Source organism: Myodes glareolus, chromosome 2 (genome assembly GCF_982192425.1).
Source record: "Myodes glareolus chromosome 2, mMyoGla1.1, whole genome shotgun sequence".
NCBI lineage: Eukaryota > Metazoa > Chordata > Mammalia > Rodentia > Cricetidae > Myodes > Myodes glareolus.
In genome coordinates this window covers 66,094,618-66,120,981 of record NC_142027.1, presented here as the reverse complement: position 1 = coordinate 66,120,981, position 26,364 = coordinate 66,094,618, and the positions used below count along the sequence as shown (strand labels likewise).

Genomic DNA, 26,364 nt, shown 5'->3' with positions numbered 1-26,364 from the left:
TCTTGCTTGTGTTCAGATGTAAAGCAGTCCCACCAGTGTGATTGCTCACTGTCTCACGGACACAGTCAGTAAAGTGAGTGACAGAATTTCCCCAAGTCTCCTGCAATCGCCCCACTCTCCTCCCTCCCCGCCTTTGACATGCATTCCAGCTTTCTGGACCACCAAGTTGATCCTCCTCATCTGAAAAACAGCTGCAGCAGAGATTATCTCTGTCTTTTATCATCAACAAAAGGCTGTGATGTCAAGTTCAAAGAAAACTCAAATTCCCCAAACTCCAAAAAGCAGTGCATATATCCAGAAATGACAGTCTTGGCCCATCTCAAGCAGGACTATAGAAGGATCTCTGGCAGTTAGATAAAATCCAGCATTCTTCAGGAACTTGTGAAATGGGTTTTCTCTTCACCAAAAGGAGTCCTTCTCCTTGTCTCTGGAGAAGGGACTTATGGCTCTCCATTGACATACCTGTGGCACTTGTCATCATATCGAAGTTCATGCTAGTCTCCAGGCCTGTGGTGCCTATTCACAAGTACCCATTATACATTTCAAAGTCCATGCTAGCATCCTGGAACACACACTCTTACACCCTGCCTACTCCTACCCTAAACTGCTCCGGCTCACAGATTTCCCTCCCTGCGACTCATACTCCATATTATAACCCAACCACTCTCACTATTCTCCCAATCGCTGTTTCTATTCCTGCTTCCCTAACTCTGGCCATGTCCAGTCTGTGTGTCTTTCTATCTGCTCTGGACACATCCAGATGCTTCTGGATGTTCTCTTTTGTCTTATTCGCAGAACCGCCCCCCCCCCCCCCACTGCATGGAGGAGCCATCCAGCACTTTCTTTACTACATACCCTTACATACAATTTTGTGTTAGCTTGGCACAGGCTAGTGTTGGGAACCTCAATTGAGAGGGTACCCCTACCAGACTGGCCTATGGGCAAGCCTAGGGCATTTTCTTGATTGATGATTAGATGTAGGAGGATGTCACTGTGGTCCTTGGTACTGTAAGAAAACAGGCTCAGCAAGCCATGGGGAGCAATTCCAATTAGCAGCACTCCTCCGTGACCGCTGAGTCAGCTCCTGGTTCCATGTTCTTTCCCTGACTTCTCTGATGATGGATACAAGTTAGATGAAATAAACCCCTTCCTCCTCCAGATGCTTTTGGTCATGGTTTTATCACAGCAATAGAAACCCTAAGACATTGCTGGAATTTTTCTTTGTTATTAAGACAGAATTTTAATATGTTAGTCCAGGCTAGCCTTGGACTTAAAATCCTTATGCATTAGCCTCCCAGTCCTAGGACTTCAGACATGCACCACTGTGCCTCGCTCTTTCTGGCATATTTTGTTAGATGGTTTCTTGTGTTGTTGTTATGCAATGCTGGGGTTGAGCATTGGGCCGTAGGAGTGCTATCCAAGTGCTCAGTCCCTGAGCTCCATCCCCAGGACCCCCACGGCCGGCATTTCGGTTGTCCTAGAGGAGCAGGCGTTTTGAGAGTGTGCTTAGATCAGGGCCTCAACAGCCGTTTGCTGGGTGTCCTGTTGAGGTAAGTTGCAACTGCGCCGAGAGCTGGAGTGAAGAACCAGTGTGGGGAAATGGTAGCGTCTACAGAACCAGGCCCCTGGCTACAAGTGCAGGAGTGCCTAAAAGCAGGACCAGTCGCCAAACTAGAAAACATTAATTAGCCTTTTGTGAATGTTTAAATTTATTGCCAAAGGCATACATTCTTGGATATTGCTGATTAGGAATTCAAATTGATAACAAACTATTTGGAAAGTAATTTGGCAATGTGTTTTCAGAGCCTTAAAGCTGTTCATACCGTCTGACTTAGGACTTGTGCTCTTGAGAAACTACCCCAAGAAGAGAGTCCTTGAACAAATCCATGCTCAAAAATTCTAAGTTATTTATAGTATTTTATTCCTTCGCTTAACTATAGCAAGGAATTTGAAGTAATTTAAATGTCTGATAAAAGGAGAATGGATAAATATATTCACTTAAAGGAATAGTATCACTCAAGATATTTTGAAGGGTGTCAGAGAAATATGCAAGGAAAAACAGTACAAAGAACACAAGCATTAGAATGTCTCTTTAAATATGCTCAGAGGGCTTTCAAGGGTACTCAACCTACCAGTAAAGTACATGCTGGGCCAACCTGAGTTCAGTGACCTGGTTCCATCCCTGGAACTCACATGAATGTGAAAGGAAAGACCAAACTCCACGTGAATGTCATGGCACACACATCACATCACACCGTACATATGCAATGATAATAAATACATTTTAAAGGTAATGGAAAAGAATAAATCGTTGTTTTGGATTTCAAATTTTGTTTCTAAGGAAAACTTCCTGATATTTTTTAATTTAGTGTTTTTTTTAAAGAAAGCAAATATAAATACTCTTATTACCTAGAAAAGTGTACTTTATGGTAAAGAAGGGGTGATTAAGAATTCCTTGTTGGGCTGGGCACGGTGGCATGTGCCTTTAATCTCAACAGGCACATCTCTGTGAGTTTAGAGCCAGCCTGATCTACATAGTGAGTTCCAGAACAGCCGGGGCTACATAATAAGACCCTGTCTCTAAAAAAACAAGATTTCCTTGTTAGAGACTGGAGAGATAGCTTAGCAGTTAAGAACACTTGTTCTTGCAGAAGGCCAGAATTCAGTTCCCAGCTCACCACCATCCATACTTCCAGTTCCAGGGCATCCACCCTCTTGTCACTACCTCAGACATCAGGCACACCTGTGGTGCACATACAAGAGATGTGCGGGCAAAATATTCATACACATAAAATAAATAAATCTTAAATAATATAAAAGACTCCCTTGTGGGCATGGGTTGTAGAATGCCTGCCTCTCTGTGCAAGGCCCCGAATTCCATTGCTGGGGCGGGAAGGGTTCTAGTGCTCAGCTGAGTTGCAATTTCCTTCTACTCTTTATGTAAAGCCATACTTCTGAGCATCCTGATTTTAGCCTCAGACTATTAGAAAGCTACGCCACTATTTCAGATGAGTAAATAAATATTTGGATTATTACAGTATCTTACATGGTTTGATTAATGTAACTCAGTTTCCCAGTGCTGCGTTCTTGTTGGTGAGTGAGATCAAATCAGTTTTGAGCTTACAGCTCTGAAGTCCGGACTCTGAACCTTACCAAAACACAACAGCATGCTGGAGAACTGCAAGAAACAGCAGCAGCTCAGTGGCCAGCACACTGTTAATGGACAAGGAAGATGGGCAAAAATTAGGGCAAAACCATAGTGTTTGTAGTAAACTGGTCTTTAGGTTGGAGCAGGAGGAAAAGGAGCAGCTGGAAACATTCATCTCTCCTTAAGCAACAAATCCTTGCTACTCATAAAAATCCAATTCTCCAGCTCTTTTGTAAAACTTACTCAAAGTGTTAGCTAAATGTTTGATTTGCTAATTAGTTTCTTTAGCTGTGTTACATAATTATGTAACTAGGCTTTGCACTTCACTCATATTATTTTTAATAACATCTCTTTATTCAGATATAATCCACCCCTTTAGAGTGTAAAATGAGTTGTGCAACCATTACCACAGTCAATTTTAGAATATTTTCATTACCCCAAAAGGAACTCCATTAACAGTCACTTCCGATTTCCCCCAAAACTCCAGATAACCACAGATGTACTTTCATATAAATTTGTATGGCCTTTTGCCCTTGATTTCTTATAATTCAACATAGTATCTTGAAGTTTCATCAATATTGTGGCATATATAAGTGCTTCATTACTTTTTACGTTTGTTTCATTTTTAATATATTTTTAACTATTTGAGAATTAAATTCAAACATGTATATTTCTATTTTTATTCTATTTTCAGTTTTTATTTATGTGTGTGGATGTTTCATTTGCCTGTGTATCTGTGTATCACTTGCATCTCTGGTGCCCACAAAAACCAGAAGAGGGTATCGGATTCCTGGAACTGGTTTACAGACAGCTGTGAGCTGACATATGGGTTCTTGGAATGGAACCTGGGTCCTCTAGAGGAGCAACCAGGGCTTTTAATTTCTGAGCCATCTCTCCAGTCCCATGTTTTTATTAACCTTTAAGAGTATACCACATTTTGTTTACCCATTTACCTGCTGATAGACACTTATTCTCAGTTCATATACACATATACACCACTATGAACATAAATAAACAAATTTTTGTGGAAACAAATTTTGTTCACGTGCGCGCGCATGCGTGTGTGTGTGTGTGTGTGTGTGTGTGTGTGTGTATGCACATGTGCATGCCTGTATATAACTCAGTGTTTAATACTCTGAGGCACTGACAACTGTCCAGAGTGGCTGTACTATTTCACAGTCCAAACAGCAATGCTGTGCTAACTGGCTCACCCTTTCATTCCATGGTCAGTTGGCTGCATTACTGTGGGACTATAAAGCAGGGTCATGGCAGAGGTAGCATGGGACAAATTTCTCTGATGATGGCAGAATGCAGGAAAAATCTCAGGACATGCCCCAGTGACCCATGTCCTTCAGGTAGAGCCTACCCCCTGAAGTCTTTCTCCTATCAAGGAACCCATCAGTGAATTAGCCCATTGTTGAGGTCTGGCACATTTAGCAGGATATAGCTTCATGGCTCAGCCACTTCCCCAAAGCTCATCTCTAAACATCGTTAAATTGGGCACCAAGCCTCATATCCAAACTGGAACACAGAGCTGTGTTCCCTTTCTGTTTGGTGTCCTTTGAAGCACACAGCGTTTGGATTTTATTAGCCAAATATATTGTTTTCCTAGTGCCATATCTCATAAACAATTATGTGATTCAAACCTTCAAGATTTGTACCTGTTTTCTACTGAGTTTAGGGTTTCAGCCCTGTAGGTGGTGTGTGGGTGGGTGTGGTGAGTGGGTGTATCTGTGTCTGTGTGTGTTCATTTGCACATTAATGGCAAGGACTCAAACCCCCAGTGCCTTGATAGGGAAGTGCTCTGACACTGAGTTGAACCCCAGCCTTGAGTTAATTTCTTTGTTTTTTTTTTTAAATATGTATGCGTGTCAGTGTTTCTGTCACGTGTATGAGTGCCCAAGGAGGCCAGAAGAGATGTCAGCTGAACTTACTGGGCATCCCACCCAACATGGGGGCTGAGACAAACAGGAGGAGCAGGAGGCATTCTTAACCATTTTGTCATCCTAGCTCCTGAGTCAGGTTTTGTGTAAGTTCTTTGATTTCACCTGGGAGTACCCAATTGTACCAGTTTGTTGAAAATAAAATCATTTTTCTATCAAATTGTCTTAGATGTCTGCTGAAAATCAAGTGAGTGTAAAGGTGAAGATTCTTGTCTGGACTCAATATGTATTCCATTTACCTGTCTGTCTCTGCATTTGTAGTTTCTTCAATTCATTCTACATGCCTCTATATGCCTATATGCCGAACATCGTGTTTGGCATTCCCATGATACCTGCTTTAAGAAGCAAACTCTCCCTCTCTGAAGCCCATGTTTCTTTTTAAAAATCCATTTTTTTAGCATGATATAGCATCCCTTAAATAGATGTAAAGTGATTTCTTGTTGTAGCCAGCTTGTAGTGACAATTGTAGCTCCATCTGACTCGTACGTGGTCTTTGCAAGTTTGTCCTGCTATATAAATGTTCAAAAGGCTGTATTTTAGGGAGCTTGAAGAATTGAAATGGTACAGGATTGCCAGTGAGTATGCTGAAGAATAGAGATGGTGCAGGATAGAGATGGTCCACTGACTGTGCTGAAGATAAGGTTGGCTTTAAAGGAGACAGATACTGACTGGGATTAAGGCTCCTGGAAGGTACAGAATGTCCTGTGTTCAACCTCAGGGGTCTAGCAAGTGAGAATAGGCATTGGCAGTAGTGAGGTCAGAGGGAATCAGAGGGCTGCTGGCTTTCAAATATCATTTTAAAAGCAGTTCCTTGCTAGTTTAACATCACAAAGAGAATGTTTCCAAATGATGGCTTATTTGGGGTGGCGCACCTTTAATCCCAGCACTCAGAGGCAGTTGGATCTGGGATCTCTGTGAGTTCAAGGCCAGCCTGGTCTACAAGAGTAGGCTTCAAAGCTACAGAGAGACCCTGTCTTGAAAAACCAAAAAAAAAAAAAAAAGAAAGAAAGAAAGAAAAAGAAAAGTGGCAAGAATGTTGTAGGGGTCATGGTTATAGCATTTGAAGCCAAAGAGGTATAAATTTAGTAGAATTTGATGATTACTTAAAATAAAGATGTTATCATGTTATAAACAGTGTATTGGTGTATTGAGAGGATAATTAGACTTATGCTTGCAGTGAACAAGGTGAGAAAAAAATTGTTTTAAGTTAATAAGCTTTGATTTTTGCTAGTCTTGTTGGCCAAATATTTAAGTTTTATATTCAGGAACTTTCAGCATTCTTAGGCATAAGTAGAACTGATTTTCTGCCCATAGTTGCTTAGTCATCATGAAAACCATATTAGAAAATGAGCCATCAGGATCCTTGTTTAATGGTCAGGTGGTGGTTTTGTTTTGTCTCTAAGTATTAAAAATATTGTAGTTGGTCACTGACTCTGAAGGCTTAAGAAAGGTAGCCAGCCAACTTCCTCAGTTGTCATGAACAATGTTACTGCTTGGGGCAGGGAAAATATTTCAGTGATATTGCCAGACTTAATCTATAGCCACATAGTAGGTATCAGTTGCTGGAGATTGTGTTGATTGTAGACATTTGAAAGTTTTGGAAAACATATTATATGATAAAACGTATTGTGTAATTTTTTTAAAAAAAAAGTACATTAATTTACACATCCTAAATTTCTTCCAGGAATTGTGCCATCTTCTGTTGTCCTGACTTCTTTCCAGGTGATGTCAAGAGTTTTCCTAATATGGGCAGTAACACATAGTGTCAAAGAGGTGAGTAAAGGGAATATCCGGAGTGAGTCTTCTTGTACATGTTTGTTCTGGCTGAAGACAGAACTCAGATCATTTCAGAATTACCAAGTTAAAGTTCATGCATACTGCTGCAGTTAGGTCAAAAGTGAAAAACATAATCCCAGTCTTCACTGTTGCTCAGGAGAGAGCTAAGTCAGCATTGAAGACCTGGAGTCTCAGTTCCCATAGAGGTTGGGTGTGCATATTGTCAGCAACTCAGTTGTTTGCCTCGGTGTCTGTCTGTAGCCAGCTCATTGGCTTCTGCATCGTTTGGAGAGAATGGGGAACACTTCTGTTTTTGTGGTACCAGGAGAAGCAAACTTGTTTCTGGCCCACTAGTCTGAACTAACATCATTGCTACATGTGTCAGGTGGCTCATGTAGGTCCAGGAACCCTCACCACCAGAACTGGGAGAAAACCATCAATCCCTCAGGTGTGAATCCCTAGCCAAGCATTGATTTGTTTCACATTGTTTTGAGGAGGATTCTGCTGTTTTAGTGTCAGTTTTTTTTAAACACTGTTGTTACCTGGAGTTAGAGCATTGGCAGGTACAAAGACTTATCTTTGGCTTACAGTCTCTACAGCCTGTTAGCATCACCATGGGATTCCCTGAGTTTCTAGCAATTGCTTATCTATCTGTTAACTTTAATCTTGTATATTCTTTGTTCTTTAGTCTGAAATCCTGTCAAAACTATAGTGTTGGTCATAATCTCTTTTGACAGTCTCATTTGCATTTCAGCTAATGAGGCTTTTTTTTTCCTAACTTTTTAAAAATTGACCCACATGATATACAGGTAAAAATGTACATAGCTAGTGAAGTCTTAGCCAAGGTTTAAACAACTCAGATTAATAAACTATCATTTTCTTATATTCACATGGAATGAACAGATCCATGGACTTATTAATCTCTCATTCTTTCAAGATCTATCTAAACTTACTATGCAGGAAGCATGCAAAATAATTGTGTACCTACTTTTAGTAACCACAGTTTTAAAAGTTGTAAAAGGAAATTAAATTCTAGTATTACATACAACTCTCTGTTCTCATTCATAATTGTCACAGAGTTAGGGAAGTTGTGTTACTTATAATACCATGTAATGTCTTCATTTAGAGTTCTTTGTTTTGTTTTGTTTTTCTAGACAACATTTCTCTATAGCTTTGGAACTGGCTCTGTAGATCAGGCTGGCCTCAAACTTAAAGAGATCCACCTGTCTCTGCCTCCCGAGTGCTGGGATTAAAGGTGTGTGCCACCACTGCCTGGCGACTCATTTAGAGTTCTTTTACATGCTTTTTTCTTTCGTTTTTGTTTCTTTGTTTTTTGTTTGTTTATTTTGTTTTGTTTTATTTTTTGAGACGGGGTTTCTCTGTGTAGCCCTGGCTATCCTAAAACTCGCTCTGTAGACCAGGCTGGCCTTGAACTGAGAGATCTGTCTGCCTTTGCCTCCGAAGTGCTGGGATTAAAGGCATGAGCCTTTAATCATCATTGCCCGGCCACGTATTTTTAATGCATATTTCTTCCTCTTACATTTTTTGTATACTATACTGTATAGTACACTATATATTTATACAATATATATCTATACTGTAATTTTTTTCATTGCAACCATTTTATTTGCCAATGTTTTCAAATAATCTAAAATATTTCCTAGTTGTAATTCAATTGTATTCTTCCCCAGTGCTATGGATTAAACCCAGGGCCTCATGTGTGGTAGACAAGCATTCTACCACACAGCCGTGTCCCCAGTCCTCTTTTTCACATTTTTGTTTTGAGGTAACATCTCACTAAGTCGCTCATGTCACCCTTGAATTCTTTTGTCCCACATAGATCTTAAATTACTGTGTTCTTAGGGCTAAGCCTCCAGAGCGGTTAGAATTGCATACCTGTATCACCAGGCCTAGCTGCTTAATTACACCTGAAACAGGTGATTATGTGGATTCAATAATGAGATGTAGTATGTGGAACCAAAATATTGTCCAATAAAGACTGTTCAGACACTTTGCAAATACAGTCCGATATTGATTATCCAGGTGTTAATGCCTTAGCTGCCTCCGTGACCACTCTTCTGCTTATTAACATGGTTGCCAAAGCAGGTGAACAAGCTCCCAAAAATACTTGCAGTTCAAATAAAGCAATTCCATTAGATTCCCAGATTTCCTTAACAGACCATTGAAACAGATTGTCTAAAAGCTATTAGATGTCTTTGTAGATTATGGGTGCTAGACTTGGCCATCAGCTCAGGTAACCACACTGCCTGCTAGATGTGCAGACTTGACATTTAGCTGGTGGTTCGAAATATAATATCACATTTGAGCGTTATTGGATATACTCATTACATACAGATACTCACAGCTGTTTCTCTGCAGCCAGAGTGATCCAGTTTCTGCTAACGTTAACCGGCCAGTTTCTGACGACCTAGTGTAGTGAATTTCACCGTCTTCTTGTCACCTCTGTATCCTTGTGTTTCAGGATCCTTTTGTTTAGTGCACTCTATTGATTACTTGGCTTATTCTTTTCTTGAATAAATAGAATTCAGCATTTTTGCTGACCCAGGACTTTATTTCTTTGCCCTAGACAGAACTACTCATTCGTCATTTTGTTGATTCCAGTACACACACACACACACACACACACACACACACACACACACACACACCAGTTGCCTGACAGCTAAATTGAAAAACCTTTTACTGTGTTTTAGGGGCCAGACTGTTTGCTATCTCTTACCTGTCCTTAAGCCCCGTGTCTTAGCCAAACGCTATTTTTTCTGTCTTGAGCTTTCTTAGAAATTGTAATTCCATTTGTTGTGTCCAACATTGCATATGACTTCCCTTCCATTTCCTGAAGCATCTGAAAAGTCGCTGTGTTTGTCTTATCCCGCTCTGTGCTGTAACCCTGAGAACCACATAAATACGGTATCAGTTTCTATAGCTCAGTTTCTTTGTCATAGTCTTCCCTAAAGGGGACAGCAAGTAATCCACTTGCTCAAAAGTTACATTCTCTGTGGGTTTGATTCTTACTCTGCCTCTGGTGCTAATTCCTCTTATGTTTTTGTTGTTGTGTTGTTTTGTTTTGTTTTTCAAGACAGGATTCTCTGCGTAGCCCTGGCTGTCCTCGAACTCACAGAGATCTGTCTGCCTCTGCCTCCTTGGTCCTGGAATTAAAGGTGTTTTGTTTTGTTTTGTTTTTCTGTAATTTTGTGATGTGCTGAGGTCGAACTCATAAAGCTTTCAAGATCTGACTTTTATGTTGAAGTGTACTCCTTCCCTTTCCTTCCTTCCTTTTAAAAAGTGGGCTCTTATGCAGCCCAGCTTGCCTCAGAGTTAACTCTCTAGAATCTTGATCCTCCTGCTTCCACGTCCCAGGTGTGCTACCACACCAGGCTGAGTTGTCACATTGTGGAACTAAAGATGATCAGAGAGTTTTCTCTTACACCATAAGGACCCAGTCTCAGCTTGTGACACCACAGTAACAAGGTTGTTGAGAAAGTATCTTAGGTGGGTCTGCCTGGTGATGCTCACTTTTAATCCCAGCACTTAGGAGGCATAAAACGGGCTGACCCCTATTTGAAAACAGCCAGGGATAAATAGATAGGCCCTGTCTCAAAAGAAAGAAAAGTAAGAAAAGTATCTACTATACTAAACTTTTCCTTTAGCAAATATCATTCTTACATTTCCTTTTAAAGAGATTATACATATGAACAAAGAAAAGCTGTGGTGCAGCAATCAGCATGGAGGTGAGAGGGCAGTTACAGGAGGCAGTCCACAACTCTAGCTGACCTAATCTGTTCCGAGGTTTCCTTCTGTCCCGAATCTGACCTGGTTGCTACCACATCTGGCTTTTGCTGGTACTTGGTCCCTCACTCCCTCTTTGGTCTGAGTGTGAGTCTTCTCATTGAACTGAGACAGGGCCAAGATTTTTAAAATGAATTGCAATGGGCAAGTGTTCACTTTCTGTTTCTCACTGTGACTCCCTTCAGAAACAAAACTCACTTGCTTGTTCTGAAACAGCTAAGCTTGACCTCAAACTCTTAGACACACAGCTAGACCACTGTTCTGTTCTTTCCTTGTCTCGACCCTCTGAAAATCCAGTCCCTGAGTTTTTAGAGCACTGTTCTCTTGGTGGAGAAGCCCCAGGTCTTCTGTGGAGAATAGTTGGGGAAGTTCAAGACTTCCAGCCAAGCGCCATGGAGAAGCTCTACCCCCTTGTTGGGGATGACTTGCATAAAATAAAACTGAACCCCAAAGACAGAGCCTCGACTCCTTTCCTTACCATTTACCACAGCTGGAGCAAGGGCTGTTTCCCCACATTTTTTGAATCACTGCAGGCAGCTTATTTTGCACCTCTTTGTGGCACACTCTGGGCTTCCGGACATTTATGCCATCAGATTTATTTATGCATATGAGTACCCTATTTGCATATAGTCCTGCGTGATAAAAGAGGGCATCACATCCATTTAGATGGTTGTGAGCCACCATGCGGTTGCTGGGAATTGAACTCAGGACCTCTGGAAGAGCAGCCAGTGCACTGAACCTCTGAGCCATCTCTCCAGCAGTACTCTACTATTCTTGCCATTCATCAAAATGATTACAAGTATGTCAAAATCAGTATTTAAGAAAGTAGTGTCCGGTGCCTTATTATTGTTGTACTGATTATTGTTTGATGCATTATAATTTACAAAAGTTTTATCATTTGTTCTTGACTGTGCTCTCTGGAGGTAAATTGGGCCCTCTGTTAGTTTGGAAGCTAGAGAGGCAAAGTTACTATCACACCAGCAAAGGGCAGATTTGGAGTTGGTTTTGAGTCCGGGGTCTTGACCCTGCATCACAGTTGCCTTATTCTCACCCTTCTCACTGCCTAGGACCCAGGCCGTGCTTCCTCTTCAACACTTCATTTTGCCGTGTGCGTACGAGTCTCCCACCAAATCAATTGCACACCTTGTGCATATCAGTGGTGGGCCTCCCCTCAGGACTTATCTGCAGCACTTTGCTTTTGAGTTTTTGTTTTGTTGTGTACTTTGTTTCCTTTTGTGTTATAGGGCCTTCTAGTTTCCTTTCTGTTACTGTGATAAAAACACCTTGCCAGAACAGCGTTAAGGGAGAAAGGGTTTTTCCACTAGAGTTCCAGATTTCATTGTAGTGTGGGTAAGTTAAACAGGAGCATGGAGGAGCTCATCACATCCAGTCAGTAGCAGGAAGACAATAAATATACATTGTCCTTTTACTCAGCCAGTCTCTACACTGATAGGGTCCATGACCCAGAAGAAGGAAATGGTGCCACCCTCAGTGGGCTGCATCCTCCTACATCAGAACAGTCAAGACAATCACCCATAGGCATTCCCATAAGCCATCTTCGTCTAGACCAGTGCTCTCAACCTTTCTAATGCTATGACCTTTTAATACAGTTCTTCATGTTGTGGTGACCCCAACCATAAAATTATTTTCATAACTAACTGTAATATTGATACTTCATAACTGTAACTTTGCTACTATCATGAACTGTCATATTTTTAGAGATAGAGATTTGCCAAAGGGGTTGTGACCCACAGATTGAGAACTTCTGATCTAGACAATCCCTCACTGAGACTCTTCTCGGGGGATTCTAGGTCGTGTCAAGTTAACAAGTGAAATCAGCTGTCTCACAAAATCTCATAGCTCCTAAGCTAGCCTTGAATTCCCAAGTAGCTGAGGATGCCCTTAAACACTTGTCCTTCTATCTCTACCTTGAGAACAGTGACCCCAGACATGTGCTGGAAGGCGAACACTACCACTGAGATCCCCGTCCTACTTCTCAAGTTTCATTACTGCGCTAATGGCCCTTGGGTGAATCTGTCTACTTCACTAGCTTATCTGCTTTAAAGTTGTCAAACTTTTTAAAGTTAGGATTCATGAACCATTTGGACCAAAATTACTAAGAATGTTTATTTACAATGCAAATTTCAGGTCCCACTTTGAATATAGAGAATATCTGGGCCAAGGGCCAAGAAATGAACGTTTTTCAGATAATCTTATGAGTTCTAAGCTTTGAGAAATGCCCTAAAGATACCTGTGTTCTGTTGGTCTTACTTCCCATTTCAGTCCTCATTCCCAAATTCTTACTTAGATTATTTTCAAATATTTATTTATAAAAAGGAGAAGTGAATTGAGGACACTAAGGGAGCAGCAGGCCAGACAGAGACTACAGCCCCGCAGTCTTGTGTAAAACTTGTGTTCATATATGTTTATCAAATGTCAACAGATACTTTTTAAATGCTGTTATTTGAATCATGCTAGACAAACTTTTTAATGAAAACATTCTAGTGAGTTACAACAGTATTTCTCACATTCTAGTGTGTACAAAAGTAGACTAGACATTTTGGTAGAATATATATTTGATTTGTAGAGATACAGGATTGGGTCTTTCCTGGATATGTTCCTAACGTGCTCTCATGCATATACCTATACACAGACACACATACATACACATATTTTTAAGTTTTTAAAAGATTCACTTAGTTATTTCCTGTATATGGATTGTTTTGTCTGCACATATCTATGTTGCATCACATGTGTGCCTGATGCCCCATGGAGGCCAAAAAGGAAAATTAGAACCCCTGGAACTATAGTTTGTGAACCACAGTGTGGGTACTGGGGACTGAACCTGGATCCTCCACAATAACACAAAGCATTCTTAACCACGGAGCCATCTCTCTAGCCCCACATATACATCTTTTAAAAATAAAAAATAAAATAAAAACTTCAAAAAGCTACATCCCTTCAATATAGAGTAACCTATAGAAGGGAAGACTTGGAGCATACAAAGGAGGTTTGGGATCAGTGCAGTACGAAATTTAGCAGGGCAGACATCTGGGGTGCGTGGGAGCTCCAACAGCCTTGAGCAGCCCTGCTCTCCAGGTCTTCTCATTTGTACTTCATGTGTTTTATTTCTCAGGCTGGCTCCACTGGGCTCCATTCCTGGTATGTCAGTTAACGTCTGTACTACTGGCAGAGATACCTAGGAATGGAGGGTTCTATATTTCTCCCGTTATCACGTCCCTATACAAAGTCCAGGCATTCTAGCTCCTTAGGAGGGAAGTCAGTGGCTGAGGCTGGGGGATGTAGCGGGAGTTATCTAGCATTCAGTGGGCCCAGTTCATAAATGAGATGTGGCAGCATATGCATGCAGAAGAGCCAGAAGTTCAAACTGCTCATCAGTTAGAAAGGGATTTGGAAGGTAACATGGGATATTTGAGGTCCTGTCTCAACAACAGTGAAAGGTTGGGCTGGAGAGATGGCTCAGCAGTTAAGATTACTGACTACTATGCCAGAGGACTTAGGTTCAGTGCCCAGCACCCACAGCTATCTATAACCCCAGATCCAGAGAATCTAATGCCCTCTTCTGACCTCCACAGTCACTGCCTGCACATGGTACCTGTACATCCTGGCAAGCCATAAAATAAGTCAACTTTAAAAATAATCAATGGCCACACCTTTAAATGATAATAATGCCTTTCCCTGGCAGCCAGGCTGTACTGGTGGCCTCCCTAGAATTTCCTCCCTGGTACAGGCAGGTCACAGGATGACAGAGGCTACAACAAAGCCATCTGGGATTCCTAATTGGGGGAGATAATGTAGAGACAATCCTAAGATAGTGGGCTCCAGAGATCCCTATTTCATTCCTACAGATTTAAGGAGATCCTTAGAATTCTTTTAAACCACTCAGTACAATTCCCATGTAGGCTCTGGTGTTTTCTTAAAGGAAGCTGGAGAAGTAGTCTGCCTTCAAGGATTTGAAGTCACAGCATCTAGGAAACGAAACGGCTTCTCATTTGTTCTGTTAGAGAGGTGTTGGGAACTACATCTGCTTCACGCTGTGTGAAGTCCTAGCTGCATGGTGCCTACAACAGCCCTGGGTTGTGTAGGAGGTCTCCACCTGAGACAGTGCTGTGCAGAAGCTCTCTGCCTGGGACTTCTCTAGTTGTGCCTGCCCTGGACAATCTACTATTATCAGGTAAATGGAACTCAGCATTCTATGCTGGGTCCTCCAGCTAGGTTCACAGAGTTCCCATGCTGCCCCTCCTGCCACTGGGGGTCTATATTCACAGCACACCACCCACAAGCATGGTGAGGCAGAAAGAGCAGCTGTGAGCCGGGCAGTGGTGGATCCCAGTGCTCAGGAGGCAGAGGCAGGCAGATCTCTGTGAGTTCAAGGCCAGCCTGGTCTACAGAGCAAGTTCTAGGACAGGCTCCAAAGCTGAGAAATCCTGTTAAAAAAAAAATCAGCTTTGATTCCTTATTATTCAAGGAGGGGGATGAGATACTGTGTCTATACAAGTGTCATTGTCTTGAATGCTGTGCCTGGACTGTGCCAGTCTCTCTTGCCCCCTCCCCACAGTGATACTCCAGCCATCTCATACTGTTGAGACACAGCTCAGTATCCTGTAGTCCCCTTGAAAGCTAGGCATCTGACATTCTCCCATTCCATCTCTTTCCTTACTTTCTATTTTAAATATTCCTGTAGGTGGATGCACATCACCTTCACTTTTAAAATTAGCCCACTCCTAGAGGCAAAAAACTTCATTATTTGATTGTTAATCAAGCACTGTCAAACTTTAGACAGCTCTTGGGTAGAGGCAGCACTCATTTTCATGTCTGATCTTTGGGGGCACTTGGTGATTGTATTTCTTACCTGTGCTAAATTGTTCTTTTGCCATTATCAGTCTTGGGTGATTGTGGCAAAACCAGAATGTTTTTTTTTCCTCTGTTATCTGCTTGCCAAGTTCCAGTATTCTACATCAAAATATTGCAAATACTTAGGTCCGTTAGGCTTGGCCTAGGTTCACTTCTGCCATTTCAAGCTGCCTCTTTCTCCCAGTCAGCCCTCTCAGCTCTTGTCAGGCTCTCCTGGAACATGTTTGTCACTCAGATTATGATGTCCTCTGTGAGAGTTCAGTCATTGTTTAAGAACTACAGCAGTCTTTGTAAACTGTTCAACATTATCATCACTCCATACAGAATGCAGCACAAACCCCTCCCACTCCCCTGGTCAGTCTATAGTTGAGTAAGTCCAAGCTCAGCAAAAGCAGGAAGTTAACTAAGTTTTCTTTAATATTAGTCTTTTTCTTCTCTGGACTTCACACTGTGCCCTGCATCGTCCTCATCCTGCTAAGCTCATTCCCCTGCAAACATCCAGCACGTGAAGCTCCTCCTGGTACTTCTTTTGCTTTCTTATTCCTGAGGCTAAAATCTGACACAGCATCCCCTGGTGTCAGATTCATCATGAGAGGAAACAACACCAGATCAGTTCTCCAGAAGCCTACACACTGTCTTCATTCTGAGAAATGCCATTCAGAGGAAGGGCTAGGGCTGGTAGGGAGTGTCCGGGCCTCTTGGCTGAGGCCTCTCAGGAGTACAGCCAGGCTTGCCTTGGCCTGCCCTGGCAGTTCCAGTCCTTTCAGGCTGCAGAGTGGCCTGCTTCTTTCTCTTTGCTTCAGGTCCCGGATTTCAGGGAATTTTGTGCATTTTGCATTTTAGTCCTTTAAAATACTAATGGTTCTTGTTTATAATGGCTATTAAGGAGTGCTCTGTATCATTCCTATCTTTGATAATTCTAACAATAGCTTTTTGGAGTACATTCTCTTCAGGTATATACACTATTGGGTGGTGTCTTAATATATGCATTGCAGCTGTCTGTCCGTAGTGGGCAGTGTGTTCAGGGCCAAATCTGGTCACTTGCACAGAAATGCTTGGCTTTTGACACCAAGGGAACAGGAGTGAAGGAAGAAAAATATTGCTTGAACCTAAAGTAATAGTTTCCCAAATAAACAAATGCAGTTTCTTGGCTGGGAGTGACCTGAGCAATAACATGCAGAACAAAGCTTGTATCACATAACTGTGCCCATAGTTGTGATGTCAGTAGAGAGTTGTTAGCAGCTGAACGCCAGCACTCATCCACACTTTTCATGTGAAGTGGCTTAAGATGCTGATTTACACACATGGTGTATGCAGCCTTCTGAGCCTTTCTTTATTTCATCCAGTTTGATTCTCATGTGTGTGGTTTCTCATGGTTAGTGAATGACCATGATACTTTTTCAAGAAAGCAGTCAGAAAACTTAGGAGAACTTGGAATGCTGTTCTTTAAATAAAAGATTGTTTATTTTAAACAAATCCTGATAGTGGGGGTAACATTCATGGTCCTTTCACCATCTGGTATAGAGGTAGAAATTGGTGGTTCTAACAACCAGTCATGAGGCCACATGGGCCTCACCCTTTAGAGAGATTTTCACTGTGACAGCATGTCCCAGGTTCACCCTTGTTGAGAAACATGTCACATGCCTTTTCTCTCCTTTTTGAGTTAAATAATACCAGTGGCGTACAGTCAGTGTTATCTGGATGAATTTAAAGATCCTTGTTTCCCACTGTCAAAGTTAAGAGATTGGCATGCATCGTGAGCATTGCTAAGATATGTCAGCCAAGAGAAGTTAAAAGGTTTCACCTATACAGTGTGTTTAAACAGGAGTGTTCTGCAGTACATTGGATGACATTCTTAAAGCATTGATTAATATTCATGTGGAAACTTTTTAATATGTGGGAAGAACTCTCTCTTATTACCTGCTTCTTTGGCAGAGCAAGCAGTGTCCTATACACTGTAGCTTTTTATAAGCACATTTATTTTGAAGCCTGGATATGAAAGTCAAGACTCCTGAAACTTTCCACCCACTGAGAGCTGTTCTACACAGTGAACAGTCAGGTGTCTGTCCGTTAACAGTCCTGTGACCTACAGGAGAACTCGGAGAAGTTACTCCTATCCTTATAGAAAGACAATGTGTTTAGGAAAGAGGGCTCAGTAACCATGTTTTACTTTACATTATCAGAACACCCATGTTCAAATTGTCACAGTAATGTATCATAAAAGAAATAAGGCATATTACTAAATTGTCTGCATTTTCCAGAGAGGACCCTTTTCAAGTCTGGCGTAAAACCCTGGTGCACTTCTGGACTTTGTAAGATGGACTTGATTCTTGTGTGGGTGTCGTGTGTGCATGTGCAGGGCCTGCTTTGCCACAGGGGGAATCTAATCACCAGTATCCTAGGCTTGATACGTGGTCCAGCTTTAACTTTTGTTCTCTCAGATTGCTGCCATAAATTTATGTTTGAAACAGGACAAAGTCTGTCTGCTTCTCCCTTTTACCCCCTTTGCTCTGACTCTCTACCAAAATAACCTGAGTTTGAAAGTTGTCTCTTGCCTTCTGCGCTGGTGGCTGTCTTACTGGGTCAGCTGTAAAAGTCTTCTCTTGAGTTCATGATTTCACAGGAAGGTCCACAGGAACCCAAGTGTAGAAGCTGATGAGACTGCAATAGCACTATAGCCCCAGAGAGCTCAGCTAGTCAGGCTGGTAACGGCACTGGTGAGAGCAGGCCATCTCATAAAAGTAGCCAGTGTGTACCTCAGCTAGTCATCTCCGCCAGACTCAGTCTGAGTTTCTTATAAAACGGCAAAAATACAGATTTTTTTAAAATGTGAAATCTCCCAGTTTAAAGAACAACCAAACGAACAAAAACTAGTTTAAGTATGTTTAAAGCACTGTACAATTCCAAACAGGACGTCTGTGGACAGAGACAGCTGAGTACCATTCTCTTCTCTGTTCCAGGAATTGGTACTTAATGATAGCTTTGATTTTTATTTCCTGTCGTTTGAAACTTTTGTACTTATTACACTATACATAACAAACACAATATGTGTTGCCAATGTGATATCTTCTAGTGTCTAGTTGTTATGTATCTGACAGTGATAGAGACCCTCCCTGCCCCTTGGAGTACAGTTGGAAGTGTGCGTATACCCAGCTCTTTCTTTAGGATCGCAGCAACCTGATGCTGGGGACATTTGTTCTCTGTTGTTGCTGTACTTACAGAAATATTAGTTCACAGGATCCTCACATTGGATTAGATATATGGGACTACATATACATTCAGATGTAATCAGATATACTCAGCACATGAGTTATGCTGAATGTGGTAACTGTGGGAAAGCTTTTTAGTTAATAGTGCTCTTTGAAAGAGAGAGACCCGGCTAGGACTGAGGAGCAATGTTGGCAAAGGTCAGGAGTAGTGCAAACCCTGCAACCACACAAAGACAAGCCCCTAGTTTCCATATGAGTAAACCAGGGTTCAGAGAGAATAACTTGCTCAAGAAGCACATCTTAGAAGTTGGGAGGTCTCTTTCCTTCCAGAGTTCCAGTAGGAACCAGAAACAGTGACATAGTGACCTAGCTAGCCTATTTAAATAAAGTACCCATGACCCTCTTTCATGCATTCTGGAAAATGGGCTGAGTACACAGAAAGCCATAAAGCTAGACAAAAGAAACATTCAGATCAGACCTGCATGCTTGGCAGTGTCGTGATGCAGAATTGGTTGTGCATTGCTTGTTGACTGCATGCCTGTATGTCTTTGTTAATGCATGATCAGAGTAGTTGATTTCATACCTAAGACCAAGATCATCATTCATATCAAAAGTAGTCCTCTGGGCTGGTGATGCGGCTTAATGGATAAAGGCCACCCACCACCAAGCCTGATAACCTGAATTCAATCTCCAGACCCCACATGGTATCAAGAGAGAATTGCCATTTGGAAGTTCTCCTCTGACTTCTACACACACACACACACACACACACACACACACACACACAATAAATAAATAAAAAAAATATTTTCTTTTCATTTTGTTTCTTTGTTTCTAAAGTACTCCTGGGGCCAGAGAAATGTCTAGGTGGGTAAAAGCCCTATCGACTCTTCCAGAGGGTTCAGGTTCAATGCCCAGCACCCACATATCAGCACACAACTGTCTGTAACTTCAGTCTTGGGGGGAAACTGAAGCCCTCTTCTGCCCTCTGTAGACAGTGCATGTATGTTGTACACAGGTATACATGCAGACAAACACCCACACTTGCAAAATAATAATTCTGACCTGGCTGTGGTGATGTGTATCTGTAATTCCAACCAACATTTTGGAGATGAGACAGGAGGAGTCTAAGTTTGAGACTAACCTGAGCTACTTAATGAGACTCTGTCTCAAGCTACTGTCTCCCAAAGTCCTTAGTTATTATTTTACAATGGTAAGAATTTTTTGATCAGTTTCCTTTGTCACTATAAGTTAAGAAAAATGTGTGTTGGCAACAACACATTTTTCTAACCTCTAAATGGGGTAAATAGTGATTTTTTTTATCATGTAGTTCATGTTTTCCATTAAAAATAATAGTATTTTAGCCAGACATGGTGACGCATGCCTTTAATCCCAGCACTCAGGAGGCAGGGACATGCTGATTCTGTGAGTTTGAGGCCAGCCTGGTCTACACAGTAAATTCCAAGGCAGCCAGGACTATGTAGAGAGACCCTATCTCAAAAAGCAAACAAAAAGTATTCTGGTTTGTTGTATATCCTGTCATGGATTTAATCTTAAAGAGTACTTTAATATATAAAATTGTCCTGTTAAAAGATGAAGAATTAGTCGAAATGTCTTTTTTAAACCACTATATCTGTATTTGTTTTACCAAGGATAAAATTCCTTTAAATAAATGACTAAAAAAGTTACTTTTTTATTAAAACTAAAGAAAAAAACCAAGATTGCCCATATCCCATTTTTCTGTCCCAGTCGCTCAGCCCTTGTGACTGACTAGGTACCCAGTACAGGGGCCTCAGTGTCCTTGGGGCTAAGTGCTGGGATACGGGAGAAACAGAAACGCAGCTGCTGCCCTCAGAAGGGCGTCCAGCCTAGCACAAGTCAGACCAAGTCAAGCGGGCTGCAGACACCACCGTGGGATGAATCATTATTGAAGCTGAGGAAAAGGGGGTGCTCTGGCCACTAGTCCTGCCTCCACTGAATGCTTGTGTCAGTCTGTTAGCACCGCTTCTAAGGAAGCCCGTCTTGCACACTCATTTCTTCCTTCGTGGAGATCTAGAGGCTGCTGTGAGTCAGCATGTACAAAGTTCTTAGAGGAGCTCTTAGGGAGCCTTGGCTCCTAGAAGGACTCAGTGAATAGTCACTGCATTCTAGCCATTATATAGTCTGACCCTTTCAAGACAGTGTAGTGGCGACTTCCTGTGTAACTGTTTTGAAGCTTTTTCTATATCCTGAGGTTTCTAGCAGAGATATAATTGACTTTTCACATAGAAAGTAATATGTTCCTTTACTTATTAAAATAGTTTCACAGTAGCTGGTGAAAATTTCCACATAATTACTTTTATCCTACTTAAGGAATAATTATCCCTGCTAATGGGAACTATCATTATCATAATCATGATTATTATCCTAATCTAAAGCATTTATTAAGAATTTGATTTTAGTTTCTAACTAGGCTAACCCTTCTTCAAAGCAAGTTTGTAGCCTGCCCTGTGTTTTTATGCTCTAAGACAATAATAATGCCAGCCCAGCACAGGGCCAGCATCTAACCTGTTAGTCTTTTTCCAGGACCCTGATTGGTAAGTTTCTTTATACATGTTCATATCTTTCCTAAGACTGCTTCATAACCCACCTCTTCCAGTGCATCCTGAGCTCTTAGGGCTATAAAGTTTATGTATAAGCCTGGTATTAGTTCCTTTATCTCTAAATTGATTCCCGGGATAGTTGCTGCTGCTGCTGCTGCTCCTCCTCCTCCTCCTCCTCTGTTTTCTTCTTCTTCTTCTTGGTGGTGGTAGTGGTTTTCTTTGTTTTTTGTCCTTATTCATTTGTCTGTTGTGTATGTGGGTACAATCAAAGTTTAGAGGACAACTTGGGGATGTCAGTTCTTTCCACTATGTGGTCAAACTTAGGTCTTTGGGCTTGGTGACAAGTGCCTTTACACACTGCGCTATCTCACTGAACCTTCCTTTCAGTTTTGAGAAGAGATCTCATGGTGTAGCCCTGACTGGCTTGGAACTTACTATAGATAAAAGTGCCCCCAAACTTGGACAATCTTCCTGCTTCTGCCCTACAAGTGCTGAGGTTAAGGCATGAACTACTGTAGCACGAATAATTAAAAACCCAAAGGCAGATATTGGGGTTCAAGTTGAAGATCAGAAAAGCAAAGCAGCCAAGCCACTAGAGAGATCTTACCTCTACCAAGGCTCAGACAAAGGGGTGATCCTACCTCTGCAAATCCTCAGATTGAGAATGAGACCTGTCTCCTCCCATCTTATATTCATCTCTAGTGCTGGGATTAAAGGTATACACCACTACTACCACAGCTAACTAGTATGGCTGCTGGAATTAAAGGTGTGTGCCACCACTGCCTGGCCTATGTGGCTGACTAGTGTGACTGCTTTGCACTGATCTTCAGGCAAGCTTTATTTATTAAAACACAAATAATACACCACTATAAACCATCACACCCAGCTATAAGAGTTTTTTTCATTTGTTCTTATGTATGTGGTGTGTGTATGTGTGCTTGCAATATGTGTGGGGATGGTGCACGCAGGTGCTCATGCATGTGGAGGCCTCAATTGATGTGTCTTTCTCAATCTCTGTCTACCTTATTCTTCTGAGGAAGCATTTCTTAGTCAAACTCAGAGCTCTCTGATAAGGCTATCCTCACTAGTCAACTTGCTCTTTGTCTTTTTGTCCCCTTGCTTATATGACAAGCATTTTAACCACTGAGCCACCCCTATAGCTTGCAGCTAGATGATTTTTATGGGTTTTTTTGTTTGTTTGTTTATTTTAATTTTTGGAGACAGAGTCTCATTATGTAAGTCTGGATGTCCTATAGCTCACTATGTAGAATAGGCTATTAGGAAGAATCACAAAGATGTGTGTGTGTGTGTGTGTGTGTGTGTGTGTGTGTGTGTGTGTGTGTTCAATATAATCAATTTATTTAGAGGTGCTGGGGAGAATAGACTCACAAGATCTAGAGAGCTGGGAACTGACCACAGGCTGCAATCTTCACAACTCAAGAGAGAGCCTGCCCATCTCTCTCTCCCATTTTAAGAGATCACAGCTGCAGACAAGTAGCCATGCCTTAAGGCTGGTACAACAAAACTATTGGTGAAATGAATTCCTACAACACAGGCTAGCTTCAAATTCGCAAATATCCTCTTACCTCTCCTTTCTAAGTACTGAGATTAAAGGCATCCACCACCATGTCCAGTCCTCTAGATGATTTTTAAAGATTATTTATGCTGGGGATGTGCTCAGTGATATGGTGCTTGCCTAGAATGCATGAGGCCCTGGGTTTAATCTGATGTTTGTCATTAATTTTTCACATAGAAATTAATATGCTCTTTAAGCTATTAAAGTGATTTCACAATAGCTGATGAAAATTTCCAAGGAAAAAAGGAAGTTTACTTTTGAATAATTTCAAACTTGGCAGAAAAAGCTGCCACAGCAGTACAGTGAGCTCCTATATATCTTTCTCCCATTAACATTTTACTACATCCATTCCAGTGCATGTCCATATGTGCATCATTGTGTATCATCTTCTGATCCTTGAGAGTAAGTTGTGCGTGACATTCTGTTGCCTCTAAATACTTAGGTGTGGGATTCAGATACTAAGCACCTGTATGTAGCTCTCCAAATAAGGAAGTCAGCTTGATACAACATGGCTACCTATTCCATGGGGCCCATGTACACTTCACTAACTGCCCAAACAATGTCCTTTTTAAAATGGCAATACATATGCATGCATATACAGACAGTGTAGCTATATAAGTACTTCTGGAAGTATATGTGTGTGTGTATACAGGGAGGTGTGCTGTCTGCCTTAGGTGCTGTCTGAGTACAAGAACACAGAGGGAAAGGAGAAAAGATGATAGGGTATGTTCCTATCAGGCCTCTCCAACCCAGTCTGGAAAGCTCCTCAATATTTCACATGTGTGCACCCATGCTCACATCATTGGCAGCTTTAAAGAGCGTATTTTCTGGTGGCCTCTAACATAGATCCACCCAAAGTTTTCTCCTAACAATCCAAGCCATGCATTCTTGGCAGAAAACCCACAGAAATGGCCCCATGCACTCCTTAGGAAGTAGTGTTACAAGGAGCGAGGCCCCTTGTTCATCCCTGCCGCCCGGCTAGCTTACACCCGAAATAACCACACAGAAACTGTTTTCATTAAAACAGCGCTTGGCCCATTAGCTCTAATTTCTTATTGGCTAATTCTTACATCATAATTTAACTCATTTCTATTAATCTGTATATCACCACGTGATTGTGCTTACCGGCAAGATTGTAACCAGCGTCCATCTCAGGCAGAAGATCCATGGCGTCTCTCACCCTGCCTACCTAAGTTCCACCAATGAAAGCAACACACAAACAGAAGGAACTCCTACACCAAGATAGTATGGCAGCCTTCCTGCACCAGTAGTTTTGACCCAGACACCAGCTCCTCATATGTTTGCCAGGTTTCTCAACCTTAATTTTGCCCACTGCTTCTGTGATGGCTACCAAACATCTGTCTGCTGTTTCTTCCACTGCTGTTCTACCATAAGGAGTAACTTTTTTTTCCTGTTTATTTATGCATATCAATTTTTACTAAGAAGTTTTCGCAAAAATCAGTGAATTGTGATTGTTGTTTATTTTGATGCCAAAATTATAAGTGATTTTGGCAGTAGAGGCCTTTTCCTGGCCCTTTCATCTTAGCTCCATCATTCAGTCATGCTTTATCTTATTCAGTGAAAACATTTCAAGACCTACCCTGTACTTCCCTTGCCCCTGCCCTAGAATTGGCCACTTACTAAGGAGCCTGGTGTTCCTTCTAGTGGAGAATTGTATTGAGAACCACAGTCTGAAAATCCCAGCATGGAGGAGAGTATGTATAAAGCCAGCCCTAACCAAGAAGGTATTTGCAGTTGATCACTGCAGGGATAGGAAAAAAAATCAGCCAGTGAAGTTACACTGGATATATCAACCACACTCCAGGGCAGACTCTGTGTTCAAAATAGTTACCAATATAAATCAGACCATGTTTTTTGTGTGCTTTTTTTTCTTTTGGGTTGGGGTGGAGCAGTTTTGTTATTTGTCTTTTTGAAAGAGAAAGATGAAGCTGGGTAGGTAAGAGATGAGTAGGATGGAAAAAACATGAGCAATATATATGAAAAAATTTTAATTTAAAGTTGTATTTTAAAAAGAATTGCAGTTTGAGCAGTTGAAGAGCTTACAGCAGACATGCTGTTGATTGCTCATGGGCACTTTGAGTAGAGAAAACTAAGGCATACTTTCTTGTGTGTATGAATACGTGCACTCACACATATACATCTAAATGTACTTCCATAGCTAAATTCTATGTGCAATGTGAGTTTATGTATTTGTTATGAGGTCAGACTGATTCCTCCAATACTCTGGTCTTTCTAGTACTCTCATTTCACAGTTGCAAATAGTGTGTGTCTGTCTCTCTGTCTGTGTTCCCCTTTCTGGATTCCCTGAACTAGAGCACCATATGGGTGCTGGGAACTGAACTCCTGTCCTGTGTGAGAGAAGCTTGTGCTCTTGACTACTGAGCTATCTCTCCAGCCAGAAGAAGCCTATTTTTTCTTAACACATTGGTTTATTTTCTCAGTTAGTTTACTTTACTCCTAGGACCTTAAATCCCAACCATATTGGCCATTTATTTCATACCTGTGTAGCCCAAGAACACAAATCAGAAATGTTCAAAGGTTTGGATTTTCTCAGCTTTACTCTCCTTGTCTGTCAGATGAGAATTCATGAGGCAGTTTATGTACAGAAGTGTTTGGTGTATAAGAGCTCAAACACAGTTAGTATAATAGCTTTATTGTTGCCTTTATAGCTACTGAAAAATCATTGCTTCCAAAAAGAATAAGAAGTTGAATAGGCATTTCTTTTTTTCAAAGAAGTGGAACAAACACCAACAAGCACAGGAGAATACACCCAGTGTCGGGGACCAGCCTCCACAAAAATATCACTCGCCAGGGTAGGGGCATTGGGATTTAGAAATATTAGTAAAGAATACGAAGATGTGAAAATAATAAGACAGAAAAACATAGAATAGTATTGGAAGGGAGTTCCGATGAATACTGAAATCTCCCGCATTTAATTTCCAATTGCTTAAAATACCCTGACCCCAAGAGGTAGGAGTAAGACAAAAAAACTGCATTAACATGATACAAGGAAATGAACATACCAATTAAAGGTTGCTGGCTAGTCCATAGTTAAACATTCTGTTGCTAGAACAAAACAAGTCACGCTCATACCCTAGACCAAACGTTCTGTAGGCAAACCAGTCCCTGGGTGGAATCCAATGTTATCTCCTTAAAATAATTGGAACATTAGTTGGATCCTTAGACTTCTGTTTGAAGTAGAAACATATCTACTTCTCTATTCCTGAAACACAAGCTCTAGCAATTAGCCACACCTGTTGACAATAACCTTGAGAGAACAGAACTCTGTTCTAAATCTACTTGGGACCTTTGTTTGAGGTAGAAACACAATAACATCGAAGGAGTAGAGGTAAGTTCCAACTCTCTGACCTTTGGTCAACTGTGGAAATAGGCTCACATTTTTGGCCTACCACAACCCAGTATCACT

The 26,364-nt window shown here is 41.4% G+C and overlaps 1 protein-coding gene across 1 annotated transcript in view; it reads left to right on the top strand.

Annotated features, from left to right (window-relative positions):
- Hacd2 (3-hydroxyacyl-CoA dehydratase 2) overlaps window positions 1-26,364 on the top strand; it is a 95,171-nt gene that overhangs the window by 48,029 nt on the left and 20,778 nt on the right. The window contains exon 4 of the mRNA XM_085685499.2: window positions 6,776-6,864. Within this exon, the coding sequence (XP_085541625.1) occupies window positions 6,776-6,864 (89 nt within the window). The remainder of the gene's footprint in view (window positions 1-6,775; window positions 6,865-26,364) is intronic.